The sequence below is a fragment of the Temnothorax curvispinosus genome, unplaced genomic scaffold, assembly GCF_003070985.1.
Source record: "Temnothorax curvispinosus isolate PA1 unplaced genomic scaffold, ASM307098v1 QBEX01009776.1, whole genome shotgun sequence".
Lineage (NCBI taxonomy): Eukaryota > Metazoa > Arthropoda > Insecta > Hymenoptera > Formicidae > Temnothorax > Temnothorax curvispinosus.
In genome coordinates, this window is record NW_020219556.1 from 12,601 (window position 1) to 30,901 (window position 18,301).

The 18,301-nt window shown below is 44.1% G+C and overlaps 4 protein-coding genes across 11 annotated transcripts in view; 2 read left to right on the forward strand and 2 right to left on the reverse strand.

Moving 5' to 3' along the window:
* LOC112459375 overlaps positions 1–3,061 on the reverse strand; it is a 4,678-nt gene extending 1,617 nt beyond the window's left edge. Inside the window, exons 1-4 of the mRNA XM_025023434.1 lie at positions 1,418–3,061; positions 1,151–1,241; positions 98–1,059; positions 4–16 (exon numbers count right to left, since the gene is read on the reverse strand). Coding sequence (XP_024879202.1) covers positions 4–16; positions 98–1,059; positions 1,151–1,241; positions 1,418–2,698 — 2,347 coding nt within the window. The 5' untranslated portion in view covers positions 2,699–3,061. The remainder of the gene's footprint in view (positions 1–3; positions 17–97; positions 1,060–1,150; positions 1,242–1,417) is intronic.
* Positions 3,062–3,602: 541 nt separating this feature from the next.
* LOC112459374 (interference hedgehog-like) lies at positions 3,603–14,270 on the reverse strand. Of its 8 annotated transcripts, XM_025023427.1 has the most exons (7): positions 14,190–14,270; positions 9,326–9,406; positions 8,979–9,236; positions 7,818–8,810; positions 6,169–6,996; positions 5,978–6,093; positions 3,603–5,372 (listed from the first exon to the last, which is right to left on the reverse strand). In XM_025023427.1, exons 2-7 carry the CDS (start codon positions 9,393–9,395, stop codon positions 5,199–5,201), a joined length of 2,439 nt encoding a protein of 812 aa, XP_024879195.1. In that variant the 5' UTR covers positions 9,396–9,406; positions 14,190–14,270; the 3' UTR covers positions 3,603–5,198. The 8 variants fall into 8 exon arrangements, with proteins under 8 accessions (XP_024879195.1, XP_024879194.1, XP_024879193.1 ...); XM_025023426.1 differs by lacking the exon at positions 14,190–14,270 and having other exon boundaries at positions 6,169–6,993; positions 9,326–9,514; XM_025023425.1 differs by lacking the exon at positions 14,190–14,270 and having other exon boundaries at positions 9,326–9,514.
* Positions 14,271–17,163: 2,893 nt separating this feature from the next.
* Positions 17,164–18,138, forward strand: LOC112459373 (BBSome-interacting protein 1). The gene is made up of 2 exons (XM_025023424.1): positions 17,164–17,443; positions 17,741–18,138. Exon 2 carries the CDS (start codon positions 17,814–17,816, stop codon positions 18,033–18,035), a length of 222 nt encoding a protein of 73 aa, XP_024879192.1. The 5' UTR covers positions 17,164–17,443; positions 17,741–17,813; the 3' UTR covers positions 18,036–18,138.
* LOC112459371 (LMBR1 domain-containing protein 2 homolog) overlaps positions 18,106–18,301 on the forward strand; it is a 3,279-nt gene continuing 3,083 nt past the window's right edge. The window contains exon 1 of the mRNA XM_025023423.1: positions 18,106–18,279. Coding sequence (XP_024879191.1) covers positions 18,106–18,279 — 174 coding nt within the window. The remainder of the gene's footprint in view (positions 18,280–18,301) is intronic.

The window sequence follows — 18,301 nt, forward strand, 5'->3', positions numbered from 1 at the left end:
CACTTCTTCTAACTGTCTTCTCGAACGGCAGAAAATACAGTGACGCATAAGCAAATAATTAAAATTACATCATAGAAGATAATAAAAATTTACTCACTTTAGATTTTGGCTCCAAGCTTCGTCTTTGTGCCACTCTTGTCGATAGTGCGGACGAATACGCATTACGACCAGATTGTGACGCTCTTACAGGTGTAGTCTGTTGAACATTTTGTTTTCTAGTGCAATTGGCTTGCATTTCATTTCCAATGTTATTATTTAATGCGGTATTCAACACTTTTCCTATAGTTTTAAGTAACTGTATCGTTGCATCATCCTCAGTTTGACCGCTCAATAATTTCTGGAGATTTATTAGCAATTCTACCGCTATCTTTTTATCTACCTGATCATCTTTCTCTTTATCAAGCTTGCTGTGTTCCGTCAAGTCAGATGAATTTGCACTACGATCTTCGTTACTATCTTTGCAGGATGAAGATGTAACCGATGATTTCTGAGAACTACTGACAATGTCTTGCGATGTATTTTCCGGTGTACAGTTTATGTCTGGCGACTTTTCTTTATTACAGAGCTTTTCTAAAGATGATACCTTATCGCTTCCTTCCTCGCTTTTATCTGTACTTGATTTATCGGATCTTTCGATGCTATCTAAGGGCATTTTCTGAGAACTCTGTGACTTATTTGATATATTTAAACAAGTTACTAATAACTCTGTATTATTTTTATAATTTACATCCAAAATGTTTTCCAGATTATCAAGTAATTTCTTAGCTTCTGTATTACTTTCTGCATTAATTAATTTTCTGAGATCTGACAATAACGAAGATACATCTTGTTTTACAACAGAAACACCGGTAAATTCCAGTTTTTTCAATAAATTTTCTTCCGCGCTATCACTACTTGTAGAAGATTGCCTCTTATCATTGTTTTTAATGTCTCTCGAGTATCCTTCTGGCGAGACAGGTAAATCAATTAAATCATCTACTACAGGTTCATCATCAAATGCCGGTAATAATGCTGACATCCATAGAGTATTATTCGAAATTAAATCATCATCCGTACCAGCTGGTGAAGAAAAAGAAAGATAATGAAAAAGAACCATTAAGAACTTAAATTAATTGCAAGTGCTATATAATAAATATTATAAAATACTTACATCCAGAATCTGTTTTTAATGCTAATTCCTCAAAAGTCCTTGCAAGCATCTTAGCCTCATTCAGGATTGACCGATCGACTTTACTTGTATTCTGTAATCAGTTTTTATTTTCTGCTTCAATATCAAGTAGTTTAGAAATAAATTAATTTTGCGAAACACCGTACATTTATGTTTAAGTGTTAAGATATTAACGATAAACAAAATGTGAATATTTCTTGCAAAATACTAAACACTCTATGCAGTATATAATTCTGTTAAATATCTTACAGCAAATACAGAGTCCGAAGAACAAGTGGAAGATGAGCTTTTATTAAATTCCTTATTTTGTTCTGGCACGAATACATCGACATCTATCAATTTATTATTCGGGGTCCGTTTATTATTTTCCTCTTTCGTGGAATTGGAGTCATTCTTCGTTACACTCGAAGTATTGGTCGTATCGTTCATAGTATATCTCAATTTGTTAAGTCTTTCCGCCAAATCCGATAAGTCGTACTGCCTCGGCTTTATATCCACAAAACTTTCGCTGGCATTCATCTTCTCCTGACTGCTTTTCAACGAACCGTCATCCAGGAAAGCGTGGTTCATAACATCGTTCGACAGTACCGACGACGACAGCGAAGCAGAAGTCAATTTCGTTATAGACGAGGCGTTCGATGAATTGGAGAATACAGACCGTTCGCTCAGTTTACTTTCCAAGAAGGCCCTGTCCAGGACAGACGACACGGTGCTGTTGGTGCTCTGCGAGGCTCTCCTACGGCCATCCGTCATGGATTGCGATCTCCTATTCAGACCCAGCAATCCTTTCGGTGACTTTCCAGCTCCCTGCGACAACGAACGCTGAACATTTGGCGCCTTAAGATGTTTGGCGTTTGAAGGAAAGGCAAATCCTCCGAACCAAGTATCCTTCTCCAAGGAAGGTGACACCCTGCCATTCTCCTCGGGGTTAGCACAGCTCAGGAACAGCGTGTCATTCATCGCAGATTGACTTAAGATGGACAACTCGAGCGAGTCCGGGCCATCAACCTTATGCTCTACCTTATGCTCTTGTTCGATGACAGACGCATCGTCTGCCGCTTTGCCATCGCGGACGTAAGTGTTTCTCGCATCGTTATCGACACTCCCCGTCCTGATCTTCGCTTCCCTCTTGTCTACGCCGAACAAGCCGAACCTGCTTTCGAGCAACGACTCGTCGAGCACACCCAACGTCTTGTTCATCGTTTTCAAGTACCTCTTCTTACGCCTCGGTGTAAAGTCGTCCGTAAAGTCCACGGACTGCGAGCTTTTCCATTCTTTGGACCTCAGGGCTCGCTGCAGCATCACCTCGAAGGGATCGTTCTTCTTGCTGACGTACTCGACGGTCTCGTGCAGCGCTCGGTCGAACGGATTGTTATTACCGTCGCCCTCGCGCTTCCCCGTCGCCGACTCCGTGCCCGTTCCGTCGTCGCACTCGACATCCTCCGGCGGCGGGATCAGCGGCGACGCAAGCTTCGCCGGCTCCAGCGCACCCCTCACGTCCGGACTGTTCAGGTCTATCAAATCGCACATCCTGATCTCGGACGCGTCCCGCTGGCCGTTGAACGGAGATCCGCCGGTGTTTACGACTTCGCACGATCACTCATAAAAAGAGAGAAAAAAAGGAGGAGAGAGGTCGGCATGCGCCTAAATCCGGATTCACCGAACCTCGCAAATTCGTTTCTGTGGTTGCAAGTTGAGGACTCAGCTGGTTACCTTGCTCGACCCCCTGACTCGGACGAATCTCGCAAACATCACAATCCGTGCGAAGGACGACGTTCTCTGTGATGCTTCGACCGATTTATTTATTTATTTACGCGCACGCACGTTCCGAGCAGTCCTTTCCCCGGCACACGACACGATCCGCCACACGGTTTACGGTTACTTTTAAATATCCAGGTAGCGGAACCGCGCCGAGCGTCCTCTGTCCAGCTGTCCGGAAGTGGCGCAGACGGCGCAGTGCCCCGGCGCGAACGGTCCTTCGATTCAAAAGCATTCGACGACCGCGACGGAAGACAAGGGAAGCCCTATTACGTAAAGCCCTAGCTTTGGATGGCTTACGTAACTTGCGATAAAATTCTATTTTTGTACTTTACGTCCGTAACGTGGAAGATATTTAAAGATTCAGAATATATACCATGAATAAACTGTACGTCACGCATAGTGATACATAAAAACATATAATATACATAAAATTCATTAATTTTATAAATAGAATTCCATATATAAAAATATGAATAAATGTACAAATAGAATGAAATTTTGTCCTGAACTTTGATGCGATCGTACAATTATTACGGACCGTATAAAAAGTTGTTACATTTTATTATTAAAGCTACAAATTTCATCAAGAAAGATTTATATTAATTGATTGTGTTAGAAGACTTACATTCGGCTGTGGATCTCCAATGGTATTTCACCAATGATTTATTCATCATTTAATCACACAATCGTTATATTTAAAGCACATTATATTGTACAGTCACGCTGAATAAAAAAAGGAATGTTTTATAAAGCTTTCACTTCATACAGGCACGCGCGTGTTTCACATTTTTCCATTCCTTTTTGAATATAATTTATTTTATAAAAATTAAGTACACAAAATGGTGGTATACATGTACAGAAGTATATAAATAATCAGTTATTTTTAGTTCATCATTATCTTCAGGCAAGATGTAAGGCACATGTACTCATTCGTGTCGCTTGAATGCTATCCTAGTATGTACAATGGATATTTTCACTAGCTTCGCTGCCAACTTACAGAATTGCGAATTGCAGTACTTTCCATTAGCCAAACATTCTAAATAATTTATTAGAAAAGTTTTGTACACTCGTATTTACAATTTTCGTCTTTTGCCGTTATACGCAAAATACCAATTATCAAAATATAAATTTTATCACAATCTCCTTTTTTTTCCCGCTCGCAATATAAACAACGTTCTACATATATGTATATAATTTTGACAACAAATCACCGTCAGAGATATCGTGACGTGTTGTATTGCATTGGTCATGGATGACATTAGAAAGTTATTCAACCACTCTGTCCGCAGCTAGGAAAACATTTATAAAAATAACAGGCATACACACCAAGAAAATGTTAACAATATATGACTCAACCATTATGTCTTCATTATTTAATAAAAAAAGAATATTACTAATAACTCTCTATCGTAAAATGACACTACCTTCTTTTCAACATTGGCGAATAGTTAATGTAACTATACGTATCGTGTATCCTTACGTTATGTACTTTAGATACATAAGCTTTTATTACAAAACTCTTAAAAAGCAGCCTATGTATGAAAGTGATGTAAAAGTGTGTACAACGCGCGAAAAGAGATTAAAAAAATTACTAAACAACGTTGTTCAGTGCTCACTAGTTTACGACCGTTAAGTAGATATGTAACAGTTAAGTCAGTTATTTCACAGGTACATCAATTAAATTTCACATCTACTTAACGGAACAAGGGTCTTAATAACGTTTCCTTATAAAGAGAAAGGGAAAGACAAAAAATATGTCATAGGATGCAATCAGATCGTTTTTTACTTTCTAATTATGTACTGTAAAATGGGACTATTTCGGCTGTCGTGAAATACTGTCTGTGACAAACGGAAGACGTGGAAAGAAATATCTCTTTTCACAATACTATACTCGATTATACTGAATGTAAAAGGTGCGTTGTATTTGCCAGGAAATCTGCGACGTCGCATATCTTTTCCCCGCGCAAGTTGCGCGAAATTAATCCCAATCTACAGTAACGATACGTTTGAGCATATCTACTTAAGACACCCTGTAAATGTCTTGCAACAGTCTCATAGTTGCGATAATAGCTGAATACGTTAAATACAGTCTATAAGTTAAGTTTCTCGTTGAGATAACGTGTCGACAAGTCCTTACGTTTCTTCCCGCGAAATAAAGTTCGTTAATAGGTTCGTACGTTCGATCAACGGTGTAAAATTCCGTCCTCGAGGATGCGGGTCAGGTCGCATTCTTACCGTCTATAAAATAGAGATATAGCTGCAATCATTCTCACAAACGTTGTTCGATAGGCAGCGGCCCTTGGCGCAGAGACGACGGCTCGTTATGTGACGTGACGTTCACGTCAGACCCGGCTGCGTCGCCGTTGTTATGGCCGTTGTTGCTGCCATTGTTGTTTTGGCCGTTTAGAAACGACGTCATTTCCATCGATGACTGTTGCCCGCTCTGGATTTAGAAACATGCGTGTTCGTTCGTTCGTTCGCTTCTTTTTTCAGATCTAGAGCGTGTAAGTGGTAACGTGCGTGTGTCGCGTTCGGAAAAACAAAAGAAAAGCGGCTCCAGAGAGAGTGCAGAGAGCGAGTAGAATTAAAGAGCAGCGCGCGACCAATGCTAAAACTAGAAAAGACTAGTCTCCTTAATATATCGGGCAATTTAATGTCGCATTTACACTATTAGACGAGAGCAGAAGTCGATGTCGAGTAAATGTGAGATCCCCGTAAAAGTCCTGCTGAACCATCTTGCTCATAATTCGAAGATAATTCATATCTTTAATTGTTGAAGCGGCAAAATCTTTTTATATGCGACTCTAAACAGATATTCCGCGCTCGTCTAGAATCGTATTGACTTCCGGAAGGAAAGTAAATGACTGATCAAAGGTAAACAACTATGGTTCGAAGAAATCGAGTACACAAAATTGTACACGGAGAGCTTAAGAACGAAATTCGATGCTTCTCATTATTGTTCGGACAAACGCCGAATGACCGAATTCAGTTCCGTTACTTTCTTCCGGTGAAATAAAAGTGCAGACGTTGTTACTTACAAATACTGACCTTAGGCTGCATTATATCTTCGGACGTGTCGAGGCCGGCAAGCGGATTGGACGTAATGTTAATCTTGGAGTCTGTGACTCCACCGTTCATTACTCGTCCGTTCGTTATCGGTTTACCTGCTCGTCAAAAGGAAAGAATGTCATTCAAAATTACATAAAAAGTGCGTTTTATCAATTCGTTAAGTCATGTACCTTCGCTTTGCGACTCCTGACTTTGCTTATACTTCGCTCTTTTGTATAGAAATCTCGCTGCAAAGGCGAGAGCAATCAGAATGAGCGATGCTCCAAATACCCCACCGATTATGACGTGTATACTGACATTCTTGTTACTCTCGCTCGGTCTTAATTTATTTTCCGCCACCACTTGCTGAACCGGATGCTCGACGACGGGCTTTTTAGTTTTCTGCCGCAATATTTGGGAAAATTCCGACGCCGCGTCTACGGAGAAGCTTTGGACTTTGAATTCGTATGTGGTGTCGGGTTGTAAGTGAGAAATGGTCATGTTAAAGGCATTCTTTCCCTCGACGGTGGTCTTCAGATATTCGCCAGCTGAGGTGGAGGCCCGATGATAAATGTAAAATCCGTCGATTTTCGCCGACCTGTCGGGATTCTGCCAAACCAACAACACCTCATGTGGTCCCAACGCCTCAGTGTTGGTCAACAAGGGTATCGGCATCCTATTGCTCTCAATACCGGTATCCCTGTTGAGATGAAAACGCATGGAATTCCGGCTCAGCTTGTTATCGTTATTCGAGTACACCGCGGCAATCCTGAATCGATAGGTATGATCGGGCTGCAAGTCGGTCACTTCGAAGGATCGCACATGAGTCGGTATCTCCGAGTTAGCCGTCATCCACTTCGCCTGTTTACCAATCGTCTTCGGGCCGATCTCTCGATACTGGACCTTGAAAAATTGTATCGGTAAACCTTTGTTCTCCGGCACCGACCATCGCACCATGACGGAGATGTCGGACAATCTTGTGACGTTGGGCCGATCCGGAGGTACCAAAATCACTGCTGCTGAAAGGATCACGAAGAGAGAAATCAATTTTTTTGTGATTGAAATATAAAAAATTGCAACAGAATTTTAATTTTAATCATCGGTACGGAAATATGTAGAATATAAAATAAATTAAGAGGGCGACCATAATAACGATACTTTTAATAATGTATATTTACGCAGTCTTTCATAGTGATTCGCCCTGCTTGTACATTAATTAATTAGAACTCATAGATATATATTGGAACAGTACAACTGTCCACCAAAGGCTACACCATTGAGCCTGTGGTGGGCGGTAAGCAGAAGGAAGACATCGTTCGGAGGAAAAGTGACAAAAACAACTAGCTTGCTCGCGCTGCCGCCTTCGGAGGCTCGCGAGCTCTGGTCAGGGGCTCCGCCTCCCGAACCCCCACGCAAAAAAGTTCGATCTTCTTGCTTTGTATTTAATATATCAACCTGGATGTTATCTGTCCAATACAAAGATTGAATTCAGAATATATATATATGCAATTGCCAAGGAAAATTGGATATAAAAATAATTTGAATAAAATTGAAAATGCTATAATTTTTCAAATTGATTCAGTTTCTTTATGTAGTTTTATATTCAACTGAAAATCGGTCCAAAGTGCAAGAATGTAAATTAATCAATACCCATAATACGTTAAAATTAATCATACAAAAAGCGCCTTTTAATTTTATGTTTAACAAAAATTATGAGTTCTGGAATTTTTCACGAAAGAGAACCGTCCCTGAAGGAATTTAATCAGCGATATCTCAACCAAACGTTTGATAAAACGATAAGAAAATGTACGAAACGACGATAACACAAGCAAATAACTACCTGCGCCTCCCTTCTTCTTTCCTTCTTTATTCTTGCGTCTACCACCGATCCTGGTATGCTTATGCCTCGACATAGTGCCGTCCGGCTTCGATTCAGCCTTGCCGCCGACAATATGCTCCGTCGGTTGAACCTGCAACTGGTTGTATCCCGAATGCGATCCGTACTCGTTGCTGGCAACGCATTGAACGATCCCGGCGTGCTTCTTCTCGACCTCGGATATGATAAGAGTGGAGCCTCTCATTTCCTGTGTCTTGCTAGGCATCAGAGACTCTCCGTTGATAAGCCATTCGACGTTTGGTTCCGGCTCGCCCGTTACGTTACACGAGAGCTGCAATTTTCCGCCCTCGTGGAACTTACACGCGCTCGGCTGTCTCGTGACTCTCGGCGGTTCCACCACCCTCAAGATAATCGCCGATTTGATCTGTCGGACATCGTTCCTCCATACGCAATCATATTCCCCGCGATCGGATGATTGCACGTGGACCAACGTCAAACCGATGGGTGATTTCACCGACTTTGACGGTAGAGAGCCGCCTAGGCGACTCCAAGTGACGCGCGGCACAGGATAACCAGCGCCGAAACACTCTAACGTGACATTCTTGCCACGCGGAACAATGTATTCCGTTTGCGGCTGTTTGGTGAGATACGGTGGTTGGAAAGTCAAGTTCCCGTGTACAGTCAAGATGGTCTTATAGTTGCTCATAAATGTTACCACCGTTATGTAATTGTTAACGCTACAGTGGTACGATCCACTGTCCGTCGTTCTGACGTTCTTGATGACCATGGTTCTGCCATTCACCAAATCCGCATCCTTGATAAGCACGTCGTTCTTGTAGAACTGCACTATGGCTTCCGGTTCGGAATACGGTACGGGACATGTGATGGGCACGGTGTTACCCTCCGCCACCGCAATGAAGACATCATTCTTATCAGAGAAGTTCTGTATCGTCGCGAGCGTCAATCTCGCTGGATCCGATGCTAAACCACTGATACCTGTGAGAAAATTAAAAAGAATTTATGTAATCTCTTGGTGTATACTCTAGAACGGCTACTCTATCGTAGATAGTACAATTTTGACATCATTTTGTATTACATATAGTTTTCAAATAAGACAAAATGGATTATTGATTGAACAAAGTATTAATTTTCGTGGTGACTCACCGAAAAATGCGATGCAACGGTAGTCTCCGGCCTTCGACTCGTTATCGAAGGTGACAACGTGCCGGGACGTTTTGCCACCGACGTTGGGGTTGGGCACCGGGGTCCATTTGCTTGAGCCTAGAGGCCTGTGGTGCCAAGCGAAACGATCCGCAGGGATATTGAGACTGCACTCGAAGTTCACGTCGTCATTCAACGGAGCGGCCAGAGGTTGCGGGTGTCGAGTAAAGGACATACCCGACTCCTGTATCTTGTCGTTCTCTGTTACGAACATCAAAGGCAACACATTATTATTCTCTTTCGCGCGACATCCGGAGTATATTTACGTAACACTGTCTTAAGATGCTCACCGCATGTATACGCGATCGGACTGTAGAACAGGATAACGATGATGCCACATAAAGAGGAGATAGATGTCATCTTGACACATTCTGCAAGCACAAAAGAAGACAGTGCCATTAAGTTAACTAGACATTTCGCGTGCTATCTGGTTGTTTTTCCGATCCTTCGTCCGCGGGAAAGCAAATATGCGGCTGGCAGAGTGTCGGCGAAGACCTACTAAAATTAATACCGAGCAAGCATACCGTTTAAGTTTAGAACGCCGAGTTCACGTGAAAATAGAACACATTTTTCATCCTAAATTAAAGACACGAAATGACAATGACGGTCCAGCTTAAAGTAATTACAAGTTTTACATATGATAAAATACAATACATATCATTCTGTGAGGAAAATGGGTAACAATTATCCATAAAAAATATAGTAGGTATACATAGCACGTACAAGATCGTTCTGTTTCATAAAATTTCCTCATTGCAATCTTTACAATCCCTGTTTTTTAAAAAGATTATTACATTTGGAAGATTTTATAGAGGGAAAGAAGGGAAAAAAGTGCAGCGGCTAAAAGACGTAAGCAAGAGAGAACAAACCTTATGCGAATCACAACGACGAATGATAACGAGCAATGAAACATAACGGGTTTTTGTTTCTCGCGTAATAATAACGAGAAAAGGGAGTCGGCTGGGTGACGCGTGGCTGTCTAGAAAATATCCATATACGGCGTCGAAAGCTGCCGTTCATTGCGCGAACCGTTTTACACCCACGTGCCCGCTCGCGCGAGGCCATCAGCGCGCCCGCGATGGCGAAGAGCGACGGTAATAATTCTTTTTCCTCGAGCTGTAGCGTTACGATACACCGCTACAGCGCGCGTAGGTATATCCATTCACATCACGGATCGCGACGTCGTACTACGCACCCACACGCTCGCCTTTTAATGGTATCTGAAACTATCACGTCGACGTTTTCCCGACTGCGGAAAAGGTTGGCGAACAAGAACGCGCCTCGGTCCCTTGGCGAAGCGACGATTAAGATGTTTCATGCACGAGGAATACCTCTTTCGAACCTGATTAATGCACAATGACTGTGTTAATGCGACGGTTGTTTAATCAGTATAATTTTCTCACCAGCGCCAGTGTAACACAAGTAATCAATATGATGATGTATCTTCTCTTTTGATTCAATTTAATAAAAGACTTAAAAATATTAATTTTTAATTAATATTATATGCTAATTAAATAGTTGCACGGCGCACGTGAGAATTGAAATCGATGTCGATTGATATATACAGAGAAAGAATAATTAACATAGTGATCACACTTAGGATTTCTCGTCTGGTGCGATCTGTAGCGTTTTCTTCCGCGTCGATTACCTTCATTCGCAGTCTATTCTTTAGTCTAAATCTTATCTCTCCGTATCTCTTTCTGGAAACGTAATGCGAGAGAAGACGCGGGGGACGATTTTAATTGCGAAAGTTATTACAGTTAATTCACACGTAAAGAAGATTCGGTAAATCCTCTTTCTTTAATAGTTCGTTTTCGTACCCTCTCTGAGCTTGTAGCGAGACTCGTGCGTGCACCGGGAGAGCGAGGAAAGAAGATGAGGGGGGGAAAAAAAGGAGAAAAACAGGTGTGGAAGAAACGCAGATAGGAAGTGTATAAAAGAGATCCGACGAAACAAGTGTATTCAGGCGTCGTAGGACGAAAGGGGGATCAAGATATCACGCAGGGGAGTGAGTGCGGGAGCAGCTAAAAGCAGGACCTCTCATTCGTTATCATCCACTCTGCCAGCGCGTTCTCCGCTCCGAAATCTTCCCCGCGTCCTCCTTTTTTTTCTTAATCTCACCTGTATTCGCGGCGGCGATTCAGGTCTCCGTCGTTGTCGCGAAATCCTCGATCCCATTAAGCGCGCTTGCGAGACAAATGAGGGGCGTGGAGGCGAAATTCAGATTCGCCAGTTTTATCGCGAACTCGTTCTCCACTCGACCGCGTTGCGTCGTTCCCAGGTAAAAATGCGAAACCGACACTTCGATCGGATTATTGAACCGAAAAAATCCACTTGCGCCACGAGATACGATCTGCCCGAATCGGCCACGCGCGAGAAGCTCTTCCGACTCCGTCGAGAAACTCGGAGGAACGTGAATTACTCTTTTACATCCCTAAAATGACACGTTAAACCCAACGCATTCACCTCACTTGCTCCGAAATTCCCTTTCTCACTTTCACAGAGTCCGCCTCACCTGTTAACGAGACGGAGGAACCCGTCCTTGCCGTCGCCGCGCCGTCGTGATCGCAATCCCCCCTCGATCCCATAAACGCACCGCGAGAGACGGTCCTTCGCTGGAATACTAATGACACGGATAGTCATTTATATGGCACGGCCACGCATTCCGCGTAGAGCAGGAAGGAGAGCCCGTCTTAAGGACGTTCTCTCGTCCTTATACTAGAGAAAATCGATTTTCTTAGGATTTCCTTAAAACTGTGAATATACGTTAATTTTTAGGTGTGCTTTATGTGTGGTATAAATTTCAGTACCTCTTTCGGGATAAAAAATCAAGGTACTGAGCCTCAAAGTTTCAACTTTTACTAATGAAAAGGTTTTCCAGGCCAAACGGTAAGAGATACGAGGTTGGCCAAGAGGACCAAAGTTACTTCTCTCGTCGAGTTCTATAAGGAAAAAATGCCAAAACTAAAAAAAATTAAATTAAAAATTTTTTTTTTAAACTTTGAGGCTCAGTATCTTTATTTTTTATCCCGGAAGAGGTACTGAAATTTATACCACGCATAAAGCACACCTAAATTAACGTATATTCACAGTTTCGAGAAAATATAAAGAAAAACGATTTTCTCTAGTATAAGGACGAGAGAACGTCCTTAAAGAATCAGAGCATTTTCAGGGCGGAAAGTCTCTCTCTCGGAGCGGTCAGATTTTTTTTCGAGTGTTAGATTTTTCAGATTTCTCACAAAAGATTAGGACGGACCTCGGTCATCTTTTCTCGTCTGTGTCTCCTATACATAAACCACGTCGAATTGAATATTCAAAATAACCAGGCAACTCGGACCCGTGTCGACTCAAGATCTACGTGACAAAACTTGTACGTTAATTATTATGAATATCCGAATATTATAATTGTATTATATCCGTTTATTGAATTGTAATTTGCATTCGGTACTCGGGAAAATACGTACACTAAGAACGTACTATCAAATTGTCAATTATGTATTGTCTGTGACAATTTCTCTCGTAATTAATCTCTCCTACGCAATACTTTCTCTTCTCTATTGCACTTCATAAATTTTGCAGCGTATGACACATCACCCGCCTGTGTATAACACACCACGACGATTAAGTCGTTAAATACGACGGCGCGACGGATTAGGTGTAATTACGGCGCCGCAGATTGCGCGTGCAAACCCATCGGTCGCGCGTGCACGCGTTCTCGCGTTCGTGCCAAGAGGGGCGCGGAGTGGACAACCACTGCTTTGGAATTCGGCTTCTTTATTTTTACGAGAGGTAACATCGGAAACCAGCCTCTTTGCGGCCCTTCTCACCTGTTACGTACCACCGCCATTTACGCTACCATTTAACCAGAAGTTAAGAGTCTCCTCGTACATAAAACACGGTAGGCTGCCGTCGCGCCGATAATCTTCCGGCATACACATACATCCGGCATACACATTTTGGAAATTTCTATGAAATTACATCATATATCACTAGAGGGCTATGAATATTTAAAACTCTCTAATTGCCATATTTTTACACTACAGATCGCACCTACAAACGAGAATTCCTAAATGTGATTACTATGTTAATTATTCTTTCTCTGCATCAATCGATATCGATTTCGATTCTCACGCGCGCTGTACAACTATTTAATTAGCATAATATTAATTAAAAATTAATATTTTTAAGTCTTTTAAAATTGAATCAAAGGAGAAGATACATCATCATATTAATTACTTGTATTACACTGGTGCTGGTGAGAAAATTCTACTGCATGATTAAACAACCGTCGCATTAACATAACCATTGTGCATTAATCAGGTTCGAAAGGGGTATTCCTCGTGCATGAAACATCTTAATCGTCGCCAAGGGACCGAGGCGCGTTTTCGTTCGCCAACCTTTTCCGTAGTCGGGAAAACGTCGACGTGATAGCTTCAGATAGATTAAAAAGCGAGCGTGTGGGTGCGTAGTACGACGTCGCGATCCGTGATGTGAATGGATGTACCTACGCGTGCTGTAGCAGCGTATCATAACGCTACAGCTCGAGGAAAAAGAATTATTACCGTGTCTCCTCCACACTTCGCATCTTCCCTCTTTCTCTCTGCCACCTTCCCTGTTTCTTCCCTCTTTTTCTCTCTCTCTAGGCGGACGATCTCGGCTCCGGTGCAGGTCGATCGATCGCGCGATCGTGGAACCGCTCGCGTCCGATCGTCCGGTCGCCCCGCGTCGGAAAGGGAACACCACCAACACGCTCCGGAGGTTGCGCGGCGCCTCGTCTCGCACGTAGAAAGTGCAAATAGAACGAGCGTGTGCCCACTCTAAATACAGAGAGCGTAACGCAACGCGGATGGGAAGATCCGGATCCAGTTTCCGACGTCCGTAATTCTCTCCCGTGGAAACGGAAATCTCCGGAGCGTGTTGGTGGTGTTCCCTTTCCGACGCGGGGTGACCGGACGATCGGACGCGAGCGGTTCCGAGCGGAGAACCGGGTTCCACGATCGCGCGATCGATCGACCTGCACCGGAGCCAAGATCGTCCGTCTAGAGAGAGAAAAAGAGGGAAAAACAGGGAAGGAGGCAGAGAGAAAGAGGGAGAGAGAGAGGGAACGAGAGAGAGAGAGAACGAGAGAGAAAGAGAGAGAAGTGGCGTGCTTACCCTTTTTCTCGATCCCGCCGCGCCGACCGAAGCCGACGCCGAAAGAGTGATGTCCTCTCGCCCCGCGCGTCGCTCGCCGACCCCGCGGGATGTAATTCGGGAAGACGGACGCCGCACCGCAGGAACGAGACCCGAGAGACCCGATGAAGATACGCGGCCGCCGCGGCGGTGGCCCGCGTGCTCCCTTTGTAGAGCTTCCTCTTTTCACGCCGGGCGCTTCCCCGGTTTCTCGCGCGCGCACAAGAGACGATCACCCCGACGAGACGGTCACTCTCGTCTACTTCATGTTCTTCAGCGCGAACTCAACGGACGCGCGACGCCGAGCAAGCGGACGCGCGCGCGGTTTGGGTACACGGCGTCGCGGCGAAACGGGACACGGGCACACGGGACGGAACGGGACGCGCTTGACGACGAGACCGCTGCCGCCGCTGCTGGCTCTGGCCTGGCCTGTTGCTGCTTGGCGTTCACCGGCGGCGACACTGGAATGCAGACCGACAGGTTTTGAACCGCGGCGGCGACTCGATGGAGGGATGCCGCCGCGCGGCGACGGCGACGTGGTGGTGGTGGCGGCGGCGGTGATGGTGGTGGTAATATGGTGCCAGCCGCGATATACTGATGCAGACTCCGGCTTCTCTTAGCTGCACCACGTTATATACCTTCTGCGCTCTAAGCGAAACAGGCACAATTAGACGGCTTAGACGCCGGAGAGAAAAGGAGAGAAAGACGAGAAGGTTCACCGTACAACAAACTTACGGAGTCGCGTGAGGTTCTGCCTCCTGCTCCTGCACTGCCTGCACCACCTTCTACACCTTCTGATCCGAGAGTGAGACAGAGACATACGCCAGCGTCCGAGGGAAGGAGAGAGAGATACCAGTGGACGCTTGATAACTGGGATCTTTAGTTTCGTTCCGATTGGTACCCGCTGTCACGTGGCCTGGCGCGCGCGCGCTCGATTCAGCAACGTGGTCCGATAAACGTTTCCTGCGAAAAGTTCGACGTATATCGGAGCATAAAATCGCTGTACAAAGTTTATACGTGTTAGACTTATAAATATATGTACGATTGCATGCAGTAATCGACATATGTATAGATTTGCTTGGGATATTTACATGTATACGGCGACCAGCGACGTTTTCAAATTTGTTTGCGACATACGGCGCATGTCAGCATTGTCAGCGACTGATAAGCTTGAAGTCGGGGACGAATCGCGTCTTGAAATTTGAAATTCGAAAAGTCGCGTGGAGGTGTATTTAAAATTTTGACGAAACATATGATCTCACCTGCTCCAATCTTTTCTGTAAAAAAAAAGAGAAATGAAAAAATTAACTTCTCGATTCGAGATTATATCCTTCTCCATACTTTGTATTATCAAACGTGTGATTATGTAATTATGAAACTGTTTTTGTCGAGCGACAAATAGACAAATAGCTCAAATTTTACATTAAATAAGAATGATTCGTCGTCTGCTATTTACTCACGTTTTTCCCCGTAAAGCACGAACGTGCGTTTGTTGCGGTATTCGGAGACAATTCGAGCTTGTTGCTCCAGCATAAAACTTAATAACGCTTTAAAAAAAATCACATCTTCCGTCGAGGATGCTGATGAAGTGGCACGTGTGTCTCTGCATAGGTATATCACGCGACCTTGATCTTGAATATATATATATCATTCGCAGGAAGTCCTCTCTTTCACGAATCTATTATTATGACAACCGAGAGGCGATAAATAAGCAAACGGTACGCATCCGTCTCACTTGGACTGGCGGATGCCGTGTCGCTCTCGGTTCCAGGATCGGCTATCGTCATCACCCTTCTCCCCCCTCGCTCCCCCGTCGCTTCGGCGAAGCTAAATACGACACTTTTTATTTACGACCGAGGAATGTCAGCGCACCCATCTTCATTCCCCATCCGTGTCCCCCCGCGTGTCAACGTCGAATCTGGTTGAATCTCTTCTCGGGTCGGTGATCGGGTCGCCCAGACGGGCGGCACGTATGTACCTTTGGCAGCTAACTTCATCCGATCAGTCCGAATCTTGGCATATAATTCCCACGCGCGAATTTACGCTGACTTAGGACTGCTTGCGCTGCTGTCCACCCGATACTGTTCTCCGGTTACACTTTCTGCACTTATATCTCTCTCGTTCTTTCTTTCTTCTTTTTCTCTCTCGATATGAATACATCGTCTCAGCTTAAAAAGATAAATGGCAAACGTCTAACGGCGAATGACGTCTCTGTTATTTTCAGCGTATAATATCGTTAATTTATTAGAAATTTAAGAGTCGAACCGCGACACAGCATTGGTCGATCCGCCCTGCACGTGATCAGCTCCCTTATCCCTCTCGAACAGGTTCCGCGCGATTGAACTTTTTTGTATCCTTCATCTCTCCTCTTTTCCTCCTCATCAGTTCGTACATCCGTCTCGTTTTCAATGCAGAAATAATAGCGCAATCACAAAGAGTGCAGCTGAGGACAGACTCCCCCTGCCTTCCTTTTCTTTCTCCTTTTAAATTTTCTTCTGAAAATTACTTGCATATTAAAAATCAATATAATGTAAGTCAGATGTGGCATTATCGAGGCATTGTCTGCCTCTTCTTTTTTTTTCCAAATAATAAAAAATCTGTTATGAAAACATAGAAGGGTAGATTACCATGTTTTTCAATACACGTCGCAAATATATTCGTTATCAAATGTCGGAGCAGCGCAAGAATCGTCATCATATTTATCCTTGACAAGCTGCAATGGTATATCATCTGTTTGTGTTTGGCTTGCACTTTTTGTGCTTGGAATCTTCGCTTTCTCTTTCTCCAACGCCCAATGTCATATTTATCTCCGTTTCAAGTTTAGAATTTCAAGCAACACAAAAGTTGCCACGCATATTTATCCACTTTATCTTACTTATCTACCTAGCTGCGCTGACTTATCTACTTATCTTACGTCGACGTTAGTTCCAGTTAGTTCCAAGCCTCGCACAGTCGCGTCGCGACGTCCGACGTCCAGCTCGGACGGTCCATAACCCCTGACGTTCCACGGCCCCGCTGGTAAAGATCCGTCGGCGATTCACGAGTGTTCGCGGAGTTCATCAACCAGCTGGGAGCGATCTGTCAGTTCTGTCATTCTGTGTCGGTTACGGGGAAACGGCATCGGCGGCATAATTCCTCCGGCGAATTGTCCGACGACGGGAGTACGCGAGGAGGATCCAGGGACGTTCGCCTCAACGTGCGACAGTCGCGGCGTTCTGTCAATTGCATTACGTCAGGTACCTACGCAAGGTGTTGACTCTTTTCTGTCAGCTGTGTCAGCTGACTCGAGTCTGTCGCGATCGAGACGAGCGTAGTCCAGCGAAACGTCCAAACTTTGAAAATTAACGAGAGATTTTGTGTCAGAAAACTGGAGCAACCACAGTTGGAGACACGGCGATAGGACCGAGCCTATCCTAGACACATTAAAAAAGAAAAAAAAAACAACAAACTTTGAAAATGATGTATTAAGCTGAATCGGTATCAGGATTATCTCCTTGTGGAAATTTTCAATTAATCCTTGATTCATGTTACAGCGATACTCTTCCGCTACCAGATGCCACGATGAAGAGGTCGTTGACTCGCTGAGGCCTCGTGGATTGACCGAAGATGTCAGAGCCCACGGACAGTCAGGTGGAACAGTGCGACATAGTCCTGCCGAGGCAAGGTCTGCTGTATCAGAACGACACGTTGAACTACATCCTCTGTAAGCCAAAATTGATTCCGCTGAAATCAGTGACGTTGGAAAAACTTGAGAAGATGCAAAGGGATGCGGAGATTAAAGTCAAGGAGACGCAAGAGGCAGAGAGTAGTCTCGATGCGAGCGCATAAGCATTTAACGGCGGCTGGAGACCCGTAGGATTCGTCGGATATCACTGTCGCGCGAGATATTAAAGGCAAGATGGCTCTCAGCGCGGTCGTAACGGAGATGATAGCGGCGTTCCTGGTGGCTGGGACTCTGCTCTTCAAGTATGGAAACGTGTTTCGACATCACATTGCGGTCACTATCTCTGTGTTGATAGCTTGGTACTTTTCCCTATTAACAATCTTCATGCTACCGTTGGATGTCTCTTTGGTAATTATCTATCTAGCACACA